At 40.6% G+C, this 22,522-nt stretch overlaps 8 protein-coding genes across 12 annotated transcripts; 5 read left to right on the top strand and 3 right to left on the bottom strand.

Moving 5' to 3' along the window:
• The first annotated feature begins 1,896 nt into the window (after positions 1-1,896).
• LOC123476624 lies at positions 1,897-3,943 on the top strand. Its single transcript, XM_045179417.1, has 4 exons — positions 1,897-2,513; positions 2,600-2,757; positions 3,192-3,326; positions 3,509-3,943. Exons 1-4 carry the CDS (start codon positions 2,287-2,289, stop codon positions 3,907-3,909), a joined length of 921 nt encoding a protein of 306 aa, XP_045035352.1. The 5' UTR covers positions 1,897-2,286; the 3' UTR covers positions 3,910-3,943.
• A 2,697-nt stretch (positions 3,944-6,640) lies between these two features.
• LOC116930719 (pancreatic lipase-related protein 2) lies at positions 6,641-9,448 on the top strand. Its single transcript, XM_032938116.2, has 12 exons — positions 6,641-6,794; positions 6,875-7,109; positions 7,248-7,402; positions 7,471-7,590; positions 7,652-7,734; positions 7,801-7,864; positions 7,933-8,158; positions 8,235-8,473; positions 8,537-8,669; positions 8,749-8,872; positions 8,944-9,147; positions 9,215-9,448. Exons 2-12 carry the CDS (start codon positions 6,884-6,886, stop codon positions 9,315-9,317), a joined length of 1,677 nt encoding a protein of 558 aa, XP_032794007.2. The 5' UTR covers positions 6,641-6,794; positions 6,875-6,883; the 3' UTR covers positions 9,318-9,448.
• Positions 9,449-9,819: 371 nt separating this feature from the next.
• On the top strand, positions 9,820-12,973 carry LOC123466256 (membrane-associated tyrosine- and threonine-specific cdc2-inhibitory kinase-like). Of its 4 annotated transcripts, XM_045179414.1 has the most exons (10): positions 9,820-10,011; positions 10,312-10,377; positions 10,523-10,610; positions 10,688-10,823; positions 10,883-11,395; positions 11,460-11,582; positions 11,650-11,845; positions 11,933-12,271; positions 12,331-12,444; positions 12,511-12,973. In XM_045179414.1, exons 4-10 carry the CDS (start codon positions 10,740-10,742, stop codon positions 12,720-12,722), a joined length of 1,581 nt encoding a protein of 526 aa, XP_045035349.1. In that variant the 5' UTR covers positions 9,820-10,011; positions 10,312-10,377; positions 10,523-10,610; positions 10,688-10,739; the 3' UTR covers positions 12,723-12,973. The 4 variants fall into 4 exon arrangements, with proteins under 4 accessions (XP_045035349.1, XP_045035348.1, XP_045035350.1 ...); XM_045179413.1 differs by lacking the exon at positions 9,820-10,011 and having other exon boundaries at positions 10,032-10,377; XM_045179415.1 differs by lacking the exon at positions 9,820-10,011 and having other exon boundaries at positions 10,164-10,377; positions 10,677-10,823.
• Positions 12,974-13,348: 375 nt separating this feature from the next.
• Positions 13,349-14,474, top strand: LOC123476523 (eukaryotic translation initiation factor 3 subunit K-like). Of its 2 annotated transcripts, XM_045179412.1 has the most exons (4): positions 13,349-13,508; positions 13,596-13,815; positions 13,872-14,091; positions 14,176-14,474. In XM_045179412.1, the coding sequence occupies exons 1-4, from the start codon at positions 13,456-13,458 to the stop codon at positions 14,331-14,333; spliced, it is 651 nt and encodes a 216-aa protein (XP_045035347.1). In that variant the 5' UTR covers positions 13,349-13,455; the 3' UTR covers positions 14,334-14,474. The 2 variants fall into 2 exon arrangements, with proteins under 2 accessions (XP_045035347.1, XP_045035346.1); XM_045179411.1 differs by having other exon boundaries at positions 13,872-14,474.
• Positions 14,409-15,747, bottom strand: LOC116930416 (acylphosphatase-2). Its single transcript, XM_032937834.2, has 3 exons — positions 15,514-15,747; positions 15,175-15,301; positions 14,409-14,806 (listed from the first exon to the last, which is right to left on the bottom strand). Exons 1-3 carry the CDS (start codon positions 15,620-15,622, stop codon positions 14,692-14,694), a joined length of 351 nt encoding a protein of 116 aa, XP_032793725.1. The 5' UTR covers positions 15,623-15,747; the 3' UTR covers positions 14,409-14,691.
• Positions 15,748-16,111: 364 nt separating this feature from the next.
• Positions 16,112-19,101, bottom strand: LOC116930408 (translation initiation factor IF-2, mitochondrial). The gene is given in 12 exon segments (XM_032937826.2): positions 16,112-16,318; positions 16,321-16,440; positions 16,499-16,870; positions 16,983-17,106; positions 17,172-17,276; positions 17,336-17,540; positions 17,604-17,818; positions 17,878-17,927; positions 17,981-18,318; positions 18,373-18,553; positions 18,610-18,736; positions 18,793-19,101. Coding segments are annotated over 12 exon segments (2,226 nt in total). The 5' UTR covers positions 19,057-19,101; the 3' UTR covers positions 16,112-16,193.
• On the top strand, positions 19,082-20,644 carry LOC116930410 (RNA-binding protein 34). The gene is given in 4 exon segments (XM_032937827.2): positions 19,082-20,072; positions 20,144-20,239; positions 20,241-20,453; positions 20,522-20,644. Coding segments are annotated over 4 exon segments (1,290 nt in total). The 5' UTR covers positions 19,082-19,184; the 3' UTR covers positions 20,615-20,644.
• A 463-nt stretch (positions 20,645-21,107) lies between these two features.
• LOC123476507 (putative transferase CAF17 homolog, mitochondrial) lies at positions 21,108-22,220 on the bottom strand. Its single transcript, XM_045179410.1, is given in 3 exon segments — positions 21,108-21,780; positions 21,783-21,968; positions 21,971-22,220. Coding segments are annotated over 3 exon segments (978 nt in total). The 5' UTR covers positions 22,155-22,220; the 3' UTR covers positions 21,108-21,172.
• Between the last annotated feature and the right edge of the window lie 302 nt (positions 22,221-22,522).

Here is a 22,522-nt window from a genome sequence, read left to right as displayed (position 1 = left end):
CATAACCACTCAATACCGATTTACCATTTTTGCTGCCTTTCTTCTTTTTCATTCTTATTTCTTTCGGTTTTTTCTTTTTCGCTATAGAGTAGTTCTATTCTTGAGCTGGTTTTTATTATAATTCCACATCACACGATGACTCTGGTTTCCCATTTAATTTTAGAATAGAAAAAAGGAGGCGCTAAAAGAGTGACGGGTGTTGCCATTTGGTTCCAGACCGGCGGCAGCCGTCGTCGGCGGCGAGTTTGAATCACAAAAACATCATCCGCTCAGAAAAAAAAGTTTCACAGCTTCTCTTTATCCAAACACACACACACACACATTTATACACACAATCTGAGAGGGGAGTTTAAAAAAAAAAAATTTGCTTTCCCCCAACATTTTTTTTTTTTTCTCTCTTCTAAATAACGTCTCCACCCTCTCATTCACTTAAGGAAAGTGAGTGTGCTCCGGAAGAAGAGGGTGGCGATCATTTTTCACAGCTACTTACTGTATGTATACGCATACACACAGCAGCATACACATATCATAAAAAAAAGGCGGAGGAAAGCACACACACACACACAAAAAATGCTAAATAAAAACAATCTAAAGTCTTTATAGTCTCTTGTTGTTGGGTGTAAACATGTACTCGACACCCTCATCGACGAGGCCGTCTCGCTGTCACAACTGTGAAAGATGGCAACATCACAGGCCCCAGAAATAAACGCTACATATATCTATGTGTGTGTGTGTGTGTGTGTGTATCCATTGTTTTTGTACAACAGCTCGTTAGATATTTCGTCTTTCACTTCCCCACGACTAGTTCTGATTTATTCAAGAGACTGAAAGCGGGAAACATAAGTTACTGAAAAAAAAAAAAAAAAAGAACGTCGAGTGCTGATTAGTAAAATGTCTCAGGTGGCGTTCCGGAATGTTGCGCACTCTTTTTTGTTCTTTCACATTTTTTTTTTTTTTGCCATCAACCTCGGTGGTCCCCCTTCAAAAAGGAAAAAAAGACGAGCAGTTGCCAAAGAAACACAACATCAGTGGCGTCAAACAGTTGCCTGAAGGTGCTCGCCTCGTGAATGGGGGGTAGGCAGACTATTTCTGTTGAATGTATATAGACACGATGGGGGCAGGATGTCATAACTTGATCTTCTATGAATCCATTACCAAAGTTCTCGCTTGCTCTTTTCGAGTCCTTTTTTTTTTCTTTTCTTGTTTTTACTATTATTATTATTATTTAACGCGTGTTTTTGTTTTTCGGTGCTGCTTTCCCTCCGAGTACAGGTGTTTCGTTTTACGGCCGGGTCGAATGCAGTCAGAGGGGGAGAGAGAAAGTCGGGCTGTCAGGGTAAGATCTAAAAACGAAGAGGCGACAGGTTAGCATTTTTCTACTAGGGTTTTGGCCGTCATCGGAACTCTTAAAAGAGGATGTAAACATCCAAACAGAGTTTAAACCAAACAACACCGGAAGCTGTTACACGTAATTAACTGGACTCGTTTTTTTTTTTTGTGTTTTGTTTGGTTTTTTCTTTTCTGTTGTTTGATCTCTCTGCACACTTTGGATGTGTGAACGAGTTGTTTATCTCTCACAAAGACTCCCCAAGTGTAACAACTTTTAACACATTATCTCGTACCAACTGCTTGTGGCTACGAGTTCTTAACGTAGTACTTGTCTATTCACAAAGAGACATCCGACATGTGGGTCAATTGCACGTTTTGTAATTAAACTTTTAATCCATTCCAAGCGTTTGCTACAATAAGAATCAAATAGAATCATCGCGATTGTCAGGAATAATTGCTTTAAATTCCTTAGTTCATTGCGTATATACACTATAGATATCGCAATTCGTTGCGTATTGTCCAACGTCATTCGTGGTGCGTACGAATTGAGAAGATGTTGCAAAAAAAAATGGGAGTCATGCCAAGTTTCCGGAGGAGGAGACCTACACCTCAAGAGAGACAAGAAGAATAAGGAACTCTGCCAGGAAAGTCAATGTGTCTCGTGTCTTCTTGTAAAGTACACTCTCTTTCTCATCCTTTATTTTTTTTTCCTCCGCGCTAAGCACACACATCGTTCTCCAACCATCAACAGCCAATCAGGACACGCAGCTAAATAGACAAGCATCTTTTCCAGGCAAGCACTGGATGGGGAGGGAACCTGTAAAAAAAAGAAGAAGAAAAAGTCCAAACTTTCCGGAGAACTAGCCCCTCAAAAAAAATAAAATTTGTGTGTGTGTGTGTGTGTAAAAAAGCCGGTGGATCTTCCGAGAAAGAGTTCAGTGTCGTTCGGGATCCTCGATGAAGATCATCATGGACAGCGCTCTACGTTTCGGTGTCAAAAAGATGGACAGTGGCAAACAGCGATTGTTGCGGACGCCAAAATGTGCCCGTTGTCGCAATCACGGCGTCGTCTCTTGTCTCAAAGGCCACAAGAAACTCTGCCGATGGAAAGAGTGCCAGTGTACGAATTGCTTGTTGGTCGTCGAGCGGCAAAGAGTCATGGCTGCCCAGGTGGCTCTCAGAAGGTGAATTATCTTAATACTCAAATTTCTCCAGCACATTAAATAACCAATTTGTGTGTTGAAACAAACAAAATGGCGCGTTTGATTAGGCAGCAGAATTCCGAGTCGGCGAAAAGCGATGGCCAAGTGAAACCGAATCAGAGCAAAGTGACCAAAAGCGCTGAGGCTATCCTGGCGCAAAAGAAACTCTATCAGAAGCATTTGAGGACCCTGCAACAGAGTTCGCTGGCCAGGGATGTCTTGCAAAGTAAGACGAGACGACATTTAGCCTACACATTGTGCATGACAGAGAGATGCCATCCTTTTACCTCGTGTCCATTTTCTCACGCGATTCTCAAACAGAGCGACAGCTCAACTACAACACAGGCTGTCTCTAGTTAGTTGGGCTACATGAGGAGGGGAGGGGAGGAGGACATGGGATTCTATAACTTTGCGGTTAAAATTGGGGTTGAATGAATACGAGGCTTGTTAAGAAAGGGTAGAAAAGGTCAAGACTTCATTAGACACGGACATATGACCATACCCACATGCTTAACACGACAGTTCTATTCCTTCATTCTTGATTTCTCTCTTAAACACAACCATTCCACTCGAGTTACAACTGTTTTCCTTTGATTTTACATTTTTAACTCTTCGCTTACTTCTTTTTTTGTTTGTTTGCTATTTTGTGTTATTACATAGATTATCGGCAGTGGGTTCAACGCAGCCATAATGGATCTGCAATCTCACCCGATGGCAGCGACCAGCAGGCCAATATGGATAAAGGTCTGGCCGTTCCTCCTACTCCGCTAAGTGAACGGATGCGTAAGAGGAGAGGTAAGACCAGCCTAATCGACGAATTATTCACGTAAACCACTTACCGTCCATTAGAGGAATCGAATTTCGTTTTTATTATGACCGTTCGCGATAGATTCATTTCGATCCATCTGTTTGTTTCAAGTTGTCTTGTTGGCAAGCAGAGATGATTACAGTAGCATTTGACTTTCATCCAATTATAGCTTTCGCCGATCGTGATCTGGACGCCGTCATGTTCCAGCGTGAGCAACAGGCCGCCGTTGAACTTCATCGCGTGAGCGGCAATAGCCCAGGTGGCGATACGACTCCACCACCTTCGTCTGGCCAGCTCCATCCAACGTGCTGGAACGCTCTGCATCCAATACGATTTCACGTCCTACCTTCGCATCAGCATCACTTGATCCAGCAGACGTGTGCGTTGCCTTTTACCGTCAAAACTGAAGCCAATCCATTATTGGATTCGGACGATTCGGATATCGAAGTGGACGTTACCTCGACTCCTTCCAGTCCACCTTCACCTCGACTGCCTTGCAGTGACATCAGTGTCAATGCCAATAAAAGTAAGATATCCTTTTCGGTCGAGTCGATCATCGGCCGGCCTTAGACATCGAGAAGCAGCAACTCGATTTTTGCATCCGCCCTAGTCTCGTGTACATAGGCCTCTCTATCCAGCACGTGAAATCATTTCTCTATTGTAGGCAGTATACGTAAATGACACTTTAATGACTGTGTTTCTATTCTCAAACTAAACGTGTTTTGTAACGCCGACGCCTTATTTATTATAATTATATCAAGGAAATGTTGTGCTGTTGGCAGCGCAGTTTCCGGATGAATAAATTGCTCTAGAAATTGGCAATTCCGATCGTTTTTCATGAAACTACACATTTGACATTTGACACGACACAAATATTCGAAAACATACAGAAAAACAACTAAAAAAACGACAAAAGTCTGAGAAAACTCGGAGATTTCTGCACAGACGAGTCAAACGAGAAAACAAAAATTCCTTTGGATGACGTGGGAGTTGAAAGGTCGGAAGTCGATGAGGCCTGTAGATCAGTGAAGGCCTAAAGAACCCTATCCTACCCACATATAGAGTTGTAACCTTCCAAACGTTACAAAAGAGCTTCAAGAGAAAGAAACAAAAAAAAATGTATCAAAAGCCGGAAGGAAAGTGTCATCGTTAACCTTTGTCGCAAAAAGGGCATAACGAGAAACATTATCTGCATCATGTAAAGTAAGAAAAGAGTTGGCAGTTCAAGCAGGACGTCATTTGTCTCTATACCATTTGCTTGTTTTTATGACCCCAAACCATTTCCATCAAAGACTGATGATGACGTTTTAAAAAAAAGAGAGAGAGAGAGAGTTAGTGAGGCTGAGAATATATACAGAAAATAATACATCAAGATGGAGGAAATTGCGATATACCATAGGGGTTAAATCACTTCCGCTATACAAAAAAATCACTTGTAGGCAAACATGGGTTCACGACGAGAGCTGGTGTGGGTCGGAGATCGTCGCCACCGAGCTGAGGTGATGTAAATATTAATCACTTGAACAGTTACTCAAGATCACAAGGTATTAAAATCTACATCACAGCAGCTCAGCAACGTTTCCACGTCTCTTTGTCGTTCCAGAACGTTCCGGGAGGGAAAAAAGGAAGAAACAAAAATTATGCACGAAGTCAAGGACTATAACTGGAGGACGGTCGACTCCTAATGGCCAGTCGGCGCGGTCTGACTCGACCATTTATACATATCGACTATGAATTCTCACCACAAAAGGGGAGGGAGGTGAACAAAAAGAACGGAGAGAAAAGGCAAATTCGACATTTCAAAGAGAGAGGAGCTGTATAGAGCTACCCCACAATGGCAATCAATTGCTACTGCTGCTGCTGGTACGTATATATAGTATATGTATACAAATGAGCTCTTAATACAATGACTTGTAAACCGATGCATCTGCATGTGTACTACGAGCCGTCTGTTCCGCTTCTCCTTTAACGCCAATGTGGCTGGCTCCATCCGCCGATGAAGCCGAGTCAGCAGCGTTCGTGAAATCTGAAGCTCCAGCGATGAAGAAAAGTAGAAAGAAAAAGTCTTCCCCTCCAACCGTCGGATTCTACACGGCTACCAGATTTCAGTTATGTACACAAGCACACGATTTATTTTTATTTTTTTTTTTTTTTCTAAAGATGTTATTTCTTTCTGGTCAATTTAAGTATAGGCGTTATTCATTTGTCAGTGTTGCCTTCAACACTCTTCCGGGTGATAAATTATTGCTTTTGTTTATGATATGCAAATAGTGTACGCAACTCAAAGACTTTTCTTTTCTTTTTTTAAAATTTTAGATTAGACTTTTGAATTGATTACTGTTGCTAAGCCTCCTTTGTTTAGCAATTGATGATATGACCATGCAATGCAGTTATAGGTTTCCAGATCAACTCGTTTTGCAATTTCCTTTCATCTCAGGTGTCTCAATTCAAGAACTTGTTTGGTTCTAAATCCTTATAATGTCATACAATGTACGATTCGATGGATTCATATACTACATCCACGTATTATTCACATTTTTGATACGGTTCGACTTGGAAAACATGATTCAAGTTTCGAATATCAGGTCCGATCGTTGAAATTGTCTCGAAACCCGAAAATGTGATCATTGCTTTGCTATTAGGTTTCAAATTGCCACTCGTTATTATGTTTTTGTATCAGTAATTAATGATGTTTGATCTATAGCTCTAAACTCCAATATATAGATCCGTGGATGATGTCTCCTACGGCACTGAGTTTCAATCGTTCGACGATAAGAATTGGCCGTCTGGGCTAGAAAACCCAGACCACAGTCGCCAATAATTTTAGTTTTTCTCTCGTTTCAACTCAATGTATTTTCTATGCTCGTCAGTGAGGCTACAAAATGTACGTTTTGACGGGTGTTTGTGATAAAACACGGGTGTTCTTATATCAATCGTATTTATTTAATTTTTTTGATAACCTACGTTTTTTTTTTTTAAATCACCAACGATATGAGGCGGTTGTCACAACACCACGGAAATAAATTAAAAAAAAACAAATGAAGCGATAAGATAAATTATAATGTTTTTCTTTCGTTTCCATCGCCAACGCACACTACCTTTGATTGGTGGATTGAAAATGTCTGATGGGGCGCGTGATCGTGAAAAATAAAACCAAACATAACAATGTAAACATGTCCGATTGGGACAGCTTTGTTATGCGAACGCGACAAAGAAAACGTACGTCTGGTCCCGATAAAGTGTGGATTACGAAAACGATGGGTTAACAGGGTTTTTTTGTCCCCCATATCAACCAGGCCTCCGTGTTTGATTGGTGTGACGTCTAGGTCAGCCGTTAGGTGTTCCAATGTCTAGTGTTTGCTGATGGAAAAATTTAATTTCTCAAAGGCTATAAATACGAGGACCGTTTGCAGCTTCGTGAGCAGACCACAGGACGTTGTCATTTACACATAACCGTAGGATCTTTTTGAAATTAAAAATTAAATAGGTCACCACACATTCTTGACTTGCTTTTTTTTTCCTCCCTCTGAAACAGAAACAAAAAATGACTACTTCAGTGTGGATCATCTCGTTTGTCTTTCTCGCCTTCGCTGGCTCGGTCCTGAGCGGACCTTTGGACCGCGGGTCGTGTGTCAACGAGGCCAAGCATCGAGTGTCCCGAGACTTCCGCGCTCTCATCAAACACGGTCGTGATTACCACGAAAATCTAGTCCAACAGAGAGGTGGTATCCCTAGCCGCCAGGCAAATGTCCAGCCGGCGGATTCGAAAAGTGAGTGTTCGACTACAATCAAAATCTAAAACAAAATTGAATGCATCAAACAACGAAATCCGATATCGTTTAACCAACGAAAATTAAGTCATCCTCTTGGAAATAGAAAAAGTTTAATGTTTTGAACGGGATTTCTAGTGGATCCGGTCACCTACTGCTATGGAGAGATTGGTTGCATAACCATCGATGATAGCTGGTACGACCCTATTAGTCGACCCATCAATCAGGAGCCCTTGCCCCGAGAGAGGATCAACACAAGATTCATCCTGCACACGAGGGAAAGGCCAACTCAGGTTCGAAATGAAAACATTAACAAATATAGGAAGAAATCAATAATTGTGATGACTGAATTTGGTTTAAGGACACTATGCTGTACGCCAACGATTTGGATACCATTCGATATTCGACTTTCAATCCAAGTCGACCGACCCAGTTTTTAGTCCACGGCTTCATTGACGATGGAACTGTCAGGTGGATGAAGGTAAAATCTAGCACAATTTTGCGATCAGCATCTTTTTTGTACGGATATTCTAATTTTGTAGAGGCTCACTGAGAATTTGCTAGCCCATGGTGATTACAATGTCATCATTGTCAACTGGGGAGGTGGTTCTCTCCCTATGTACAGGTATGAGTCATTCACAATCATACACTGTGCCAATTATACTTAATCCATGTTTTCCTTGACATGCAGTCAGGCTACTGCCAACACAAGGGTCGTTGGATTGGAGATCGCCTACATGGTCAACACTATGATTGTATGTGCACTAGAGGCTTTAAGAAACCTAAAAAATTTAAATGTATAAATGCTATTTTACTCCGGCAGACTCATTTCGGAGTTGATCCCGGCATGGTCCATCTTATGGGTCATTCTCTGGGAGCTCACACCGTCGGTTATGCTGGCGAAGGAATCGAAGGCCTTGGTAGGATTACTGGTCTCGATCCAGCTGAACCTTACTTCCAGTACATGCCACCACACGTGCGTCTCGATCCGACTGACGCCAAATTCGTCGACGCCATCCACACAGACACTAGAACAATTCTCTTGTTAGGTATAAATCTACAATCAGCAAAAACATGAAAGTGTGTGCAGAGCTGCTAGAATTTTACGTGATTATACCTGTGCAGGTTACGGTATGATACAGCCCGTGGGGCACTTGGACTTCTATCCGAATGGTGGACGCGATCAGCCCGGATGCAATCCAGTTGACATTCCTTTGGACATGATCACTGAAGATATGGTGACAGGTGCCAGAGAATTGGTGGCGTGTAACCATTTGCGTTGCATCGAATTTTTCATCGATTCTCTTTTACCCAACTACAACTATGTTGGCTATGAATGCTCCGATAACGAGGCTTTCCATCGAGTAAGATTACTACTGTCCGAGCTCTTAAGCTCGGGAATTAATAATTTTATTTCTAATTAAAAGGGTGAGTGCTATTCCTGCGGTGCAGACAACTTGAACTGTGCTAAATTTGGTATCGACGCTTCCCTGTATCCATCACGCGACAGAACTCTTGTCACACTCTTGTTTGACACGGGCAAAGACGCTCCTTATATCAGTGAGTTGACTAAAAATGAAGTAGTTCACTAGTTTTTTCGTATTTTTTTTTTTCTAAATTTGTTGTCTTCCTTTTTTAGAATATCATTACAGCATCAAAGTGAATCTAGCTTACCCTGCTGAGGCTGAAGCATTCGTCTACGGTACAATGCGCATCTCTTTGTATGGAACGGCGGGGCAACTTGTCGACATGGTTATTGCCGAGTAAGTTTGCTAACTATCATCTACCAAATGCAATGTGCTCGTAATTTGTTCTGATTTAAAAAAAAAAATAGGAATAGCCAAAAGTTTGTGCATGGAGCAGATACATACCTGATGTTCATCGATCCTTTTAACGTGGGCAATATTCAACGCGTGGAGTTGTTCTGGAAGTATGATGGTTCCGTTCTTGATCCCGGTACTGTTTGTGGTCTGTTCTGTAACGATCACATCTACGTTAGAAGCGTGGAAATTTCTGAATTGAACAACTACCCAGAATCGTACGTGCTTTTTATTATTATTTTTTAAATTAAAGATGTTTATCTGACTAATGTTTGATTGAAACAGGAACCGTCTGGCACATACTTTCAAGTCATGTGTGGTTGGGGCTGACTACGTCGACATGAAAGACAAGAGTTGGGCTGAATTTTATCCCACAGCCTGCGTCTAAATTTGGTTGGTATTATCGTTAGCTTTCAGTAAGCTACGGTGGGAAAACAACTATGCATCACAATTGTTCTTAAATCAGTCGTTTTTCATTTTGAGGAGGAAAAATAAAGTACGAACATGATAGTGCGAGAAGCTTTTGTAGTTACTACGTGAGTCCTGATATACGTGATTACTTGCATTTATTCTTGATCTGCGTCATTTCTTATCTGCGTTCGCAATCTATTTGATTATTTTATCATGTCAACATAAAAATTAGATGTGATCGTGTGTTTAATGGCGAACATTTCTGCGTTATTATGGTAACACAGTTTCAATTCGTCTAATAAGAAATATTAGTTTTACGGTTAGTAAAAAATTTCCTTTATAAGGGAGTTGCTCTACTTTGTGCTATTTGCTTTTCTCAACTTCTTCAAGATGGTGCCCTTCTCTTCCCCAGTTCAAGTGTGAGAATATTCTCTCTCAGATAGTGGTGGCATTATCGTGATAACAGTAAGGAAAAATTCGTTCAAAAGCTTCAAATTACTAACAGATTACCATAAAAAAAAATTGGGTGGCATATATATTGTAGTAGTGCAAATCATTCAGTTTTGAAAATATTGAACAGAAAGTATATACTGCAGACTACAAACTTACCACGAAGACCCGCTTCCAGCAACTACGGGCAAAAACCTTTTCTGTTTCACCAGCTGTCTTATGTAATGTACAAAAGATATTTGACTTATTTCACCCTATACAAGCCATTAGAGAATTTTTCCGCATTTCCTTGATTTCCTTTGTCAATTAAATGTAACAGATGTTATTAGAAAATAATTAATTAAATCACACATTTGCTGCTGCCATCTGTCAGTAGAAACCGGCACTGTCCACTGACGCTTAAACTTCAAAACATTTGGATATATTTCTGCCCGCCTGTTGCTTGCTTGCTGAAAGTTTCTTGTCACCGATACATTCTTGTGTCTTGTTTTTTATTAAAATACCACATGCTGTTATTGTAGTGGCATTTCAGGATTCGTAACTGGCTGTTGAACTACCAAATTAGCCCATGGATCACGTCTTGTGAAGTAAGTTCTCGGATAACCGGTTTCGTTCAGAAAGCTCGCCATTGTGGGAAAGATATGTCATTAGTAAATGGCTTGACAAAAAAAAATCAGTTAGTTTAAATTATCTCTTATTGCATTAAAACTTTTCTTTTCCAATCTGCTTTAGTGAACCGCTCACAGTGCAACAACTACAATCGATACCAAATAAGGACAAAGCATATTGTCTGAACCAATGTCCAAGCAAGTGCAACTTGGTAAGTGAAACTTCATAACAACCTTGAACTAGATATATGTATCTGGCACTCTTAACTTATCTGTAGTTGTATTTCAGGTAAAGTTCTAAACTTGCCTTGTCCCATTACCCCTTCGAAAAATAGATTTTTATGCTAAGACAAATGGACTCTAAATTTGTAACTCCAAGGCCTGTCCCCCAGTTCAATGTTATAAACACCTTTTCCACAAAAAAGGTAAATTGAATTATACCTGTGCTTTGCAAGTTGGCCTACATTTTGTCCAACATCTTTAGGAAAGGACACTTCCTGGCCAGAAAAAGCGTGCTCCTCCGACCCCAACGCCGATCATATCGGCATACTACAGTTGCCCTGGCCCCAAAAAAGCACATACCATCTCATTCAAGTCGAAATCGGACTCGGCACTGATATGTAGCCCTCACTACAATCTGTCGAAGGAAGATACTTTCTTTCGTCAGTGTTTCGAAATTCAAGCTAACATCGGTTCCGGATCGTTCGGCGATGTATTTCGTGTTCGCAGTAAAGAAGATGGACGAATGTACGCCGTCAAGCGATCACGAGTACCTTTCCGTGGAACTACCGACCGTAAAGAGAAACTGGAGGAAGTTCGTAAAATGGAGTCTCTTCCCCACCACCCCAATTGCGTTCGTTTTTATCAAGCATGGGAGGAAAACCAATTCCTCTATATCCAGCTCGAGCTTTGCCAATCCAGTCTGAGTGAAATATCAGAACAGCAGCATGAGCTACCAGAGCCCCTTATCTGGGACTACATGATCGACTTACTATTAGTATGTAGAATCATAACAACACTCCAAAGAGTGTAGAAATTAAGTTTTGTTCCCTCTCTTTTAGGCAATTCAACATTTGCATGACAATGACTTAATTCACATGGATGTTAAACCTGAGAATATTTTATTATCTATGGATGGTGTTTGTAAGCTTGGGGATTTTGGACTTGTAGTTAACCTCAAAGAAGTAAGCTAAACGTTTTATTGCCTAAAAATTATTACTAATTATTGTTTCTTCCTTCTTTTATTATTAGAATCTACATGATGCCACTGAGGGTGATTCAAAGTATTTGGCACCCGAAGTATTGGGAGGGCTCTTCTCTAAAAAGGCCGACATTTTCAGCTTGGGCATCACGCTACTTGAACTGGCATGTGATCTTGACTTGCCGGCCAACGGCACTTTGTGGCATGAGCTGAGACATGGTGCTCTTCCACCCAGCGTCACTAGACGTGAGTGACTTCTTACCTTTATTATTATTATTTTTAAAATTTAATTCATCCTTCAGGTACGCTAACTTTTTATTCTTTGGTTCCTAGCAGATTTATCGAAAGAGTTGAGTACCGTGCTCAAAATGATGATGAGTCCCGACGTGTCATCTCGGCCGTCTGCATCTCAATTATTGCAGCACCCTTTGCTTCGATCCAGGAGACGATGGAGGTGCCTTAAGTTAGGCTGGCATAATGCCTGTCTTTCTTTCCGTACCACCTTGGTCGAGCTGCTATTCCGATTATTTCAGCTCTTTTTGCTCATCTTCCTGCCCATACGCGCACTGGCACGTAAATGGCGCAAACCCGACTTTGGTTCTAAGCCGTCCACGCCTGTCTTTCAACGGCCACAACCATGCAACTTCGCAAACGACTATTCGTTTTCTGATGGTATTTCCTTAAAACGATTTGTTCTTGCATTTTAAGTTTTCTCATGAAACCCTTTTTAGATGAAGTGAGCGACTTGTCCTCTGCGGTAATCAGTGGAAATGACAGCACTCTTGGGCGTCCACTTAATGACAGTTCACCTTTGCCTCAAAACAATAGTATTGAACATCGGGCAGGTATGTTGCATATCTCATTTAGCTTTTCATATTTGGGATAGTTTCTAATGAATGAATGACTTAAAGATGAGCAACCTGTAAGTTCGACACCGCTGGTCTTGCGCGGTGGTCGTTCATCACGCCACTCTTCTTTGAGAAGATCCATCTTCAGTCGTCCGACTGATCACGATTCGGCTGATGATCCACAATCCAATAATATGTCCTATGCCACACCCAACAAACCGATTCCGCGCAAATTAAACGATTACTTTGACGCTATCGCCTCGGATTCGGATTAGTTCACATAGTAATGAAGAAAATGGTCTGGCAAAATAATCGTAAAAACATATACATTTCTAGCGTTTAGTAATCTAGTCGCTCGTGTGTTTCGCCCGTTCCTTGCTATTTATATTCGCCCCATGGTTCATCATATTTTTTTAATATGTTAACTTAGACTTTATAATAATCAGTGCTTCATTGTAGAAAAAGTGAACGAAAAAATCATCAACATTACCGGAAGTTTGCAAATACACGTTTTTAAACCGTTAAATTTCTTTAATTATTGTGTTTTTTTGTTTTTTTTTATCTATACCAGAAGCCAATGAAAACTTAGAGATTTTAAATTGGTTTTATTTATGTTAAGTTGAACTTATGTATGTTATATCAGATAAATCAGTTTTACATTACTACATGTGTCTTTTTAACAAATATCTTGATTTTAAATCTGTGTGGGGAAAAGGCTGTCTGGTAAGCTTGGTCATAGACAAATAGAAAACCATGCTTCATTTGTTTGTGTCCTGATTAAGGAAAACATGCTGAAGTAGAAGTAGAAGTTCCATGCGTTACGAACGAATTTACATCCTCTATTCCGCGTTCCGCGGTTCCACTTCCACATATTTCGTACTTTCATAATGATGCCGTTTGTGTTGGCAACACTGCCTTTTCTTAAGCGTCTTCTGCTAGAGGCACATTTTCGTCATCCGTCAAAAGTTTTGTTCCCGTTGTTAATTTTTTCCTTTATAAATCATAAAAATGGCTGAGAAAATGAGGACGGAAATTGCTTCCATGCTCCAAGGAATTGAAAGGTAATAAGGATACATTGAAATGTAAAAACAACTTGAGAACTTTCGAAATGGTGTCTCAAATATGATGGTTGGATTTTCTACCTTTAGGTACAATCCAGACAATCTTCAAAAGCTAGAACGCTATGTAGAGATGCAAGCGCAAGAAAATATTTACGATCTTGAGGCGAACTTGAGTGTACTGCGACTATACCAGTTTGGTCCAAATTTCTACCGTAGTAACATTGTAAACCTAATCTTGCTAAAAGCAATGACTAATTTACCACACACAGACTTTTTGCTGTGTAAATGCCTTCTGACTCAAGACAGGGTATACTTTCATTTCATTCTTTACAGTAAATTTTCTAAAAACATTATTCTGTGCAGTTGGAGGAACCTCAAGTAAGCAGAGTAATGGTCCTTGCTGACTTGCTAGAAACTTGCAAATTTAAGCAGTTTTGGGAAGAATTGGCTAAATGTGGTGACCTGATAATCACTGTCCAAGGATTTGAAGATGCAATTAGGAAATTTGTTGTTCATGTTGTCAATATCACCTACCAAACGATTGAAGTTCCAGTCTTGAAAGAACTTCTGGGCAATGTCAATGGTATGGGTATTAATAGTTTAGCTACATTCATTCTCATTTCATATGTCCAGGAAAATTTTATTAAAAATTTTTATATGACCATAGATCAAGTTTTAAAACAGTGGGTCGGCAAATGCAGTTGGAAGGACCTTGGCAATGGACGTGTATTTATTACATCGCAAGAAGATTTGGTTAAGACCAAAAATATCACCGAGAAGATTGAATTTGAAAATGTGGCTGGAATTATGGCACATTGTATTTAAGAGAACGGTTCTTCGCCAATTCACAACGCGAAAAAGGAGAAAAATAAACAAACAAAAAAAAAACAACAACAAACAAACAATTCCAAGGGCAGTGTATTACCGTTTTGAAACAGCTCCGTATACACAGTTGTCATGTTTGAATTCGATGATCGTAAAATCACCCAAGCAGTGAATCCTATCGCCGTATTTACACCCAATTTGTTTCCTCGTTAGCTGTAGCTAGTTAACAGATTTTAAACTTCGTTCTGCTTTGGCTGAAATGGTGTGGGCTTTTGCCTCTACGTTGACAAGTGAATTGGTGGATTTTTTAAAATGATTCATGGGACATTGAAAAAAACGAAGACCGTTTTCGTTCCGTTCAGAAACGGATGCTGAATCCGCGGAACTCGGGCCGTGCAAGGTACTCCCAGTTGCGAAGCTCGGTATGATCAATCTTGCATCCTGGGCTACCTGTCCGTGTCAACCATTGTACTCTGTTGGAGAAAATATTTGAACAAATTATTTTGATTACTTCCACAGTAGAACTTGTTAGACACACAAACAAACTCCGCTTTGGCACCGAGCGCATTACGGGGCAAGAGATTCTAAAAGTAGCTTGTTTCTCCTCGCTCTACGTAGGACAGACCCAGTATAGTTAAGGTATTTAACGACGTGTCCTGCCCGAACCATGACTCGTGAGCCTTATCTAGAACCTCGAATGGGCTCGATGCCAATTGTTTTCTCGTCGTTTAAATGGTTCAGAACTCCTGCACCGTACGTTCTAAATCTGTAAATCGCTTTTTGAAACAGCACGCCGTATGGAATGTCTAAGTATTTGTCAATATTGTACTAAGCTACTTACATCTCATCGATGCGGACCTTCTCGCCCTGAACTTTGCCGACAATGGTTCCCTTTTTGGAATTTTTTACCCATCCAGACAGGCCCAGCTGATCGCATGTATCCTTGCAGAACTTGGTGAAGTAGACGCCTATAGACGTCACGGTTGGAACAAAAAAAAAAGGAGAAAAACAACAGTATAACGTGACGTGAAATCGTATAATCATAGGCAATCAACACCATCTTAGGCGTGGACGTGAAAGACGAGAATAGCGCAGACGGCGGCAGGTGCTGAATATGTACACACCAGCTAATGCACGTCGAAGCGGTAGAGTTAAAAAGGTTGCTCGCATTCATACATACCTTGTACGTGACCGTAGACTTCGAATTCTACGGAAACGAAAGTGACTCCTCCAGTTCCTGCGTTGGTAACTTCACCTCCTTCATTGATAACCTCTCCTTCTAGACCCATGATTCGTTATATTAATGGGATACTTGATAGACACTGAGGACACTCAATTCGAATGATGCGGGATAGTACCGCCGCTTAAACACCCACTGCGCACAATGACTCGGATGGAAGACAATTCCAAGACACACGATATTCTAACCCGTGGGAGGCGCTAGGATCGCTTTTTTGAAGACTGTTTCTGCTGTACCTTTTTGTTGAATGACAGCCAACCAATCCCAGAACAGAGACGCTTCCTGAATCTTCTACTTGGCACCTTGGCTTCAGGGTCATTCACGTCTCCATCCCTGAATGCAAAAAGAAAATGGAAACGGACGCCTTCCATAACTTAAGTGAACATTTTGCATTGCTTAAACGTTACGGTACATTGGTTTTTCAAATGCTTCTATAAATAGCCAGGTCAAGAGCTGACTGATGAAATACCAAGTCAGGGTCTAGCTCGCTTGTAAGCCAGTGTTTACGCAAATCTTTCAAGTAGTCCGGGTAAAGCCATTGAGAATTGAACTCGAGTGGAGTTGACTATATTTTCGCCAGACTGTACAGTATGTATTAGATTTCTACATGGCTGTGGTCATCAAAATCCAGGATCCCAGTCGATTGTCTGAGGAACTTGCTTCATTTCATAACAGACAAGCTTATCACCTGGCCGAAACTGTAGAGTGGGACTGTCGAGTCTTATTCCACATTCGACGTCTTTTTAACTGTATCCACTTCGGATTTGAGATGCTTCATGGAGGCAACGCGGCCTTCATATATGGGATCTTCGCCCCGAACCAATCGGAAGAACGCATTCTTTTTCAGTATTCCTTTAACACAGCGACCTGAAATTATTTCATTTTGATTATTTAAAAAACGTGAAGTAAAAACCACAAAGCTTACATCCAGCCACAGGAAGTTTATGTTTGCCCTCTGTGACAATGAATTCTTGAAGGACGTTGGCTTCACCAAGGAATTCCTCGGCTTCGGTCGGGGGCAACAACTTCTCCAATTCGGCACGTATGTCGTCAAATAGTCGATAGATGATATTATGTTCTTTAATTGGGACTTTATGCGTCTTGGCAAGCTGCCGCACACTTGGCTGCATAACACCAATGTTGAAGGCATAGACTATCGCGTTGAATGGCTCGGCTAGTTTGATGTCGCTTTCTGTGATGGGTCCGACGCCATAATGGATGAGATCGAGGATGCAATTTGTGGATTGGTAAGAATCCAAAACGTCAAGTAAAGCTTCCACAGAGCCATCTACGTCGCCTACGAAAATGCATTCGAATGAATTCAATACGATAAAGGAAAAATAAAAATAAAAAAAATAAATAAATAAAATGAAAAAAAAATAAGTAAAAGTGTTGTCTTTGTTTAATACCTTTGATGATAATAGACAATTTTGGTTCGGAGGATTTTTCCTCGGGAGCTCTAGGTCGAATCCCTCTAATTTTGTATCTCATCTTACCCATTCGCTTTTTCTCCTCCAGCTGGACTTTGTATTCCTTTGATATAAGGAGAATTTAGTTTCATTTCAGGATTTAGGAATTACAAGTAAAAAGATAAATACCTTCAAATGTTCTTCTACCTTCTGTTGAATGACTACATAGTCCTCCTTCAATTTTTCCACTTCTTTTCGCGATTGACGAAGATGGATAACTTCATGAGCTCGTCTCTAAAAGGAATGTTGATTAAACAGTGCTTATCGCAGGATACAAAATATCTGTCGAATACTTCAGTTTCGACTTCCAATATTTCGTCGCCGGCACTTGGTAATTCTTTCCAACCAACGATCTCAACTGGAGTAGAAGGCGGGGCTTGTTGAATAGGCTTGCCTTGATCATCAAACATGGACCTTACTTTGGCCCAGGCCGTACCAGCTACGAGATAAGAGCCTTTGCGTAGCGTCCCTCTTTGAATTATGGCAGTTGAAAGCTTCCTAGAAAATAGATTCTATCTGCAAGGGCGACTAAGAATAGGTCCGGAGAATTTCAAATGCTACCCTCGATAAGGATCCGTTTTTGATTCAATAACAGTTGCTTCAACAAGACCTTTTGCATCGGACTTTAGATCAAGTAGCGTTGCCTGGGTATTTATAGTTTCTATCAGTTCTTGAAGTCCGGTACCTTTAAGTGCTGACACTGCTACTGATTGGACATCTCCACCAGCTTCCTCTAAGACTAGACCTTGAGCTATTAACATACTTTTCGTCCTTTCCTGTGAAATAGAAAACTTTAAGGTGAGAAAATTTTACACTTCAAGAAGATAGAACCTACGATATCTGCTTCTGGCTTGTCAACCTTATTGATGGCTACAATAATGGGAACTGCAAAGAAAAGGTAAGGATTGTTACAGATACAGTACATGATCATTTATTACCTTTAGCTTCATTTGCCAGTCTGATGGATTCCTTGGTTTGTTCCATTACGCCGTCATCTGCAGCAACGACGAGCACCACAATATCAGTGACGTGGGCTCCACGGGAACGCATGGCCGTAAAAGCTGCGTGACCAGGAGTATCAAGAAAAGTGATCATTTCACCATTATCAAGGCACACTTCGAAGGCTCCAATATGTTGTGTGATGCCTCCAAACTCGCCATCAACAACTCGAGTATGTCTCAAAGAATCGAGAAGGGTCGTTTTTCCGTGATCAACGTGACCCATGATGGTTACGACAGGATGGCGCGGAACACAGTCATGCAGCTTAGCTGGTGGCCTGAAGAGGGTCTTATGTGACTGAAAGAGTTTGATTTTTTTTTTATTAATTCACCTTTTCTCAGCATCTTTTATCTCTTTATGGGTAGTTTGAGAGGTAGGCTCACTGGCAATTATGCATCGCATTCCACTTTTCTTCACAATTTCTTGGATCACTTTGATGTTGTCTATGCACTTCCAAGGCTCATCATAGTCAGCAGAGTTATCAACATAAATCATGACCTCAAAAATATGGTCTAAATTCAGAGATACTGGGAAATAATTCACGTATAAAATTATAATGAAAAATTACCTAGATCCTTATTCATAGCATCAGCCAACTGAAGAACAGACATATTTCTCCAAACTTTTATCACTTTCATATCAGCTTTGTTTTGCATTTTCTGGGCTTGAAGTGAAACTGGTCCGAGGCCCCTTTTCTGCAATAGAAAATTTAAAAATACTTCACCTTTGAATTATTTGTCCCGTTTCTTACTTTGTCATCGTGGGTTCTTCGCTGTTTTAGATATGTAGTAGTTGTGCTGAAATTACAAGAATGCTTTACAAAGATAACAGAACGGTTCGACGCTAAAATATTTGTTCTAGTAAAGCTATAAGGATGAATATTTTCCAAAAACTTTGCCCTAGGGCCACTGTATGATATAGTTTCTTGGTGTAGAATAAAAATTTGTCGGTTGATCGGTAATATTCGTGAAAGCCGGCAGATTGGTGAAATTTTGCTTGCTGTGGAAGTTGCCATTTTTCAACTTAGTTACCATAGTAACCGAAGGTAGGCACTATAGAGCAGACGATCACTTCATTGTGCACGTGTGTGTTTGTGAATTTTGACAAATTGCGTTTTCTTGGTTTTAATTTTATTAGAATAAGATGACACATTACGAGATTGGGTCGGTGGCCAATTTTGTCAGCCAAAAAGCGGATGAATCCAACAAAAAGACGTCGTTGCAGAAAAATCAGCAAGTTCTTGATCAACTTTTCGCTAGTTCAAATTCTACGGTAAACACAATCGTAGCTAACGTCCCTATACCCAAAGAGACTATCAAAAAGGTGAAAAAGAGCAAAAGACAGGCTGACCAATATGCCATATCAAATTTTCCAAGTATAAAGAAAACAAAAGATGTCAAAGAACTGGATGAAGATGAGGTAGAAAAAATATTAGATCCTGGGCCAGATGATGACGACATGGACAATGAAGAGGAAGAATCTGAAAAACCTAGCAGGAAACTGAAAAAAAATGAAATTAAGAATGTAAAAAAGTACTTGGAAAACAAAGGAGAAACTAAGGAAGATAGCGATAGGGTGATTCTTGTGAAAAACTTGCCCATCAATATTAAAAGGAAAACTGTACATCACTTTTTTGCCAAATTTGGGAAAATTGATGCTGTTTGGCTGAGGTGTGCTGCGTTAGCTGATCCTGCAATGCCAAAAAAGGTGGCTGTTATCAAACAAGAATTTCACCCAAATCGGCAATCCATTTCAGCTTTCGTCCGATTCCAGACGAAAGAATCAGCCAAACAAGCTCTTTCAATGACGGGTTGCGAGTTTCAAGAACGTCACATTGCTGTGAGCCTCCTCTCAGATGCCAATATAAAAAAACAGCTTAGCCTTGGAATCTTTGTAGGCAATCTCACCTTTGATATTGCGGATGAAGCACTCTGGCTTCATTTTGAAGAATGTGGTAAAATTAGTGACGTCCGAGTTGTCCGTGATCGAACCAATGGAATGGGCAAGGGATTTGGCTATGTCAATTTCGAAGTGAGCATTTCATTAATTTTATTTTAGTTTTTTACTCTGAATCGAGTAACTAGAAATTTGGGTTTTTCTAGAGTGCCGACTCAGTGGAATTAGCGTTGAAGCTAGACCAGTCAATCTTAAACGACCGGCCTATTCGAGTATCACGATGCAAGAAGAACCCAAAACCTTTTTAAAACCGAAGAAAAATCTTCGGGCAAAGAGAAAGAAAATAGCAAAGAATCAGGTGCCTATAAACGGATTAAAAATAAAGAAATGCAAGAAGAACGAAAGAAAGGTGCCGGTTGGATCACGAAAATGAAGAAACGCAATAAGGAATCGTATCACAAGGCAGGCAAAGGGAATTCGTTTGCCGGTGAAACGACTGGTGCTGATAGTATCAAGGTATTGCTTATTTGTAAAGATATTTGATTGAGAAATATGTAATATTTTCCCCCTTTATCCTATCTTAGGTCCTTAAAACTGGCAAAGCAGTGAAAAGAAATAAGGAAGAACATCGAAAGAAAGTGATTGCCGCCAAATTGGCTTTTGTTAACAAGAAATAATTAAAATGACGGATGTTTTTCGACCCTGCATCATTGGCTTTTATTCGTTTCTAATTCGTGAATTTTTTTCTGTACTTCGGCGGGAAAGTGAAGAACATTTTGTAAGGCGCATTCCCGACAGAAACGTTTAAAGTAGAATAGGCTACAATTAGCACAGACTAGTCGTGTACATCCTGAACAAGGTGCTCCAAGGAAAAAGTAGAGGTTTTGGCCATATGGAACGAATGGATCGCGCATGGCGTATGCGTCTTCGTTGAACACAATTCCGCGGGCGAAAGGGAGACTTGTACCGTGACCGTGGTACCGTTCTGACCAGCCACACAAAGCACACTGAAATTGACCACCTTCTTCTATTTGTTCTGGTTTCTTTTCTTCTTTCGGCTTCACGATTTCGACCGGAGAAAGACCACCGATCTCACTATCGCAGTCAATCGGTTCCTGCTTCACTGGATCAATGCTCTCCATCTACGAATAAGTGAAAATGGAAAAGGGACATAGAGCAACATTGTATTGTAACAATCTAAAATCTAACACAGAAACCACAATTTGCTTATGTGTCTATAATGAGCTAGAGTCGAGCTGTGTGCGGTCTTTGGGCGCTTCTATAGGCCACCAAGTTGGTCGGTGAGTGTTGATTGAGTTCGTTCCAATTTTCAGCTGAGAAGCCGACAGAGCTTGCTGAATTCGTAAAAGGCCAACACCGTAAATTGTCCCATGAAGATGTCCTCGCAGTTTACCCACTCTGCTTCCATTTTCGTCGGTTACGGTAGTTTCTAAATGGACAAGGTCGGGAGGTTGTTGGAAGACAACCGGCATCAGACGTTTCCTGATCACACCCGTGTGATATGTTCTGGCTGTAAGTTCTTGGCCCAAGTAGCAGCCTTTATGGAAACTGACGCCATGCAGGTAATCACAATTATATTCGAGCGGAAAACATGTGCCTGGAGGCATGTCTCTATGGCCCTCTCCTATGCCAAGTTGGTATCTGAGTTTGGTATATCGATCTGTTTTTTCAACACAGAGATTCTTGATCAGTTGACTAACGCTTTTGCTGGAATCTATCACAACTCGCCAGCCCAGTTCTTTAACCCTAGGATCTTTGGACAAGATAACTTCTTTGCTCAGATCTTCAGGAGGTTGATCAAAGAGCACCCAAGGCTTCATTTTTCTTCCACAGCCACTGTAATCTTCCTTCTTACTCTGAACATGGAGAGATGTTTGACTAGAGGTTGCAAACATTCTGTGTCACACTCGATCAGGTAACTGCCTGATTCGTCTGGGGAGTAAATTATGGCATCATATAGAATTCTACCTTGTGTATTAAGGAACATGCAGTACATGCTGTACTTGTTTTTTCATCCAAATGTCTGATATCATTGGTCATGAGACCCTGAAGGAATGGGCCGGTATCTGTTCCAGAAACTTTAACGATACCCCTTTCTTTTAGTTCCTGAGCGTTGACGACGCATTGCTGATGAACAAGTCGTACCGATCTAGCGCTCAGCGCTCTCAGATTGACAACTTGAACACACCGCCACATAGAATAAAATTTATTGTGGAGGGATAAAGTGTTATCGTACCTTCAGGAGAGCTCGGAATTTTGAGCCAAAAATGTGTGATAGAATTTGTTTACAACAGTAAATATTTAACAACTCTGCTGCCACCTGATGGCAGCTGATACGTCTTTGCTTCTAGCTCAAGGTCTTTAGTTGATAAATACACATAATTCTTTTATCAGTCAATATAATAATAAATAGAGTGAAGTTGTGATAACAACATACTATCCTTCTCTATATTATGTCTGTATAAATGTTTTTTATTCAGAGTTTTTCTAGGCTGTTTCGAGGTCGAAAAAATAAATCGATTTCTTTACAATCGATAGATTACAGCCAGGAAAGGGAAGGGAGA

The sequence above is a fragment of the Daphnia magna genome, linkage group LG1, assembly GCF_020631705.1.
Source record: "Daphnia magna isolate NIES linkage group LG1, ASM2063170v1.1, whole genome shotgun sequence".
NCBI classification, from domain to species: domain Eukaryota; kingdom Metazoa; phylum Arthropoda; class Branchiopoda; order Diplostraca; family Daphniidae; genus Daphnia; species Daphnia magna.
Note: the sequence above shows the minus strand (reverse complement) of the source record. Positions and strands in the feature narration are given on the sequence as shown.

Excerpts from the sequence above, each read along its gene's own strand:
- LOC116930416 (XM_032937834.2), bottom strand. The coding sequence starts at position 15,622 with ATGGGTCTAGAAGGAGAGGTTATCAATGAAGGAGGTGAAGTTACCAAC. Across the intron at positions 15,302-15,513 it reads AGTCTACGGTCACGTACAAG|GCGTCTACTTCACCAAGTTC; the intron begins GTATGTATGAAT and ends TGACGTCTATAG. Across the intron at positions 14,807-15,174 it reads AAGGTCCGCATCGATGAGAT|AGTACAATGGTTGACACGGA; the intron begins GTAAGTAGCTTA and ends TTTCTCCAACAG.
- LOC123466256 (XM_045179414.1), top strand. The coding sequence starts at position 10,740 with ATGCTAAGACAAATGGACTCTAAATTTGTAACTCCAAGGCCTGTCCCC. Across the intron at positions 11,846-11,932 it reads TCCACCCAGCGTCACTAGAC|CAGATTTATCGAAAGAGTTG; the intron begins GTGAGTGACTTC and ends TTTGGTTCCTAG. Across the intron at positions 12,445-12,510 it reads TAGTATTGAACATCGGGCAG|ATGAGCAACCTGTAAGTTCG; the intron begins GTATGTTGCATA and ends AATGACTTAAAG.
- LOC116930719 (XM_032938116.2), top strand. The coding sequence starts at position 6,884 with ATGACTACTTCAGTGTGGATCATCTCGTTTGTCTTTCTCGCCTTCGCT. Across the intron at positions 7,735-7,800 it reads GGTTCTCTCCCTATGTACAG|TCAGGCTACTGCCAACACAA; the intron begins GTATGAGTCATT and ends CTTGACATGCAG. Across the intron at positions 8,159-8,234 it reads TAGAACAATTCTCTTGTTAG|GTTACGGTATGATACAGCCC; the intron begins GTATAAATCTAC and ends ATACCTGTGCAG.
- LOC123476523 (XM_045179411.1), top strand. The coding sequence starts at position 13,456 with ATGGCTGAGAAAATGAGGACGGAAATTGCTTCCATGCTCCAAGGAATT. Across the intron at positions 13,509-13,595 it reads ATGCTCCAAGGAATTGAAAG|GTACAATCCAGACAATCTTC; the intron begins GTAATAAGGATA and ends TTCTACCTTTAG. Across the intron at positions 13,816-13,871 it reads GCCTTCTGACTCAAGACAGG|TTGGAGGAACCTCAAGTAAG; the intron begins GTATACTTTCAT and ends TATTCTGTGCAG.
- LOC123476624 (XM_045179417.1), top strand. The coding sequence starts at position 2,287 with ATGAAGATCATCATGGACAGCGCTCTACGTTTCGGTGTCAAAAAGATG. Across the intron at positions 2,514-2,599 it reads GCCCAGGTGGCTCTCAGAAG|GCAGCAGAATTCCGAGTCGG; the intron begins GTGAATTATCTT and ends GCGTTTGATTAG. Across the intron at positions 3,327-3,508 it reads ACGGATGCGTAAGAGGAGAG|CTTTCGCCGATCGTGATCTG; the intron begins GTAAGACCAGCC and ends ATCCAATTATAG.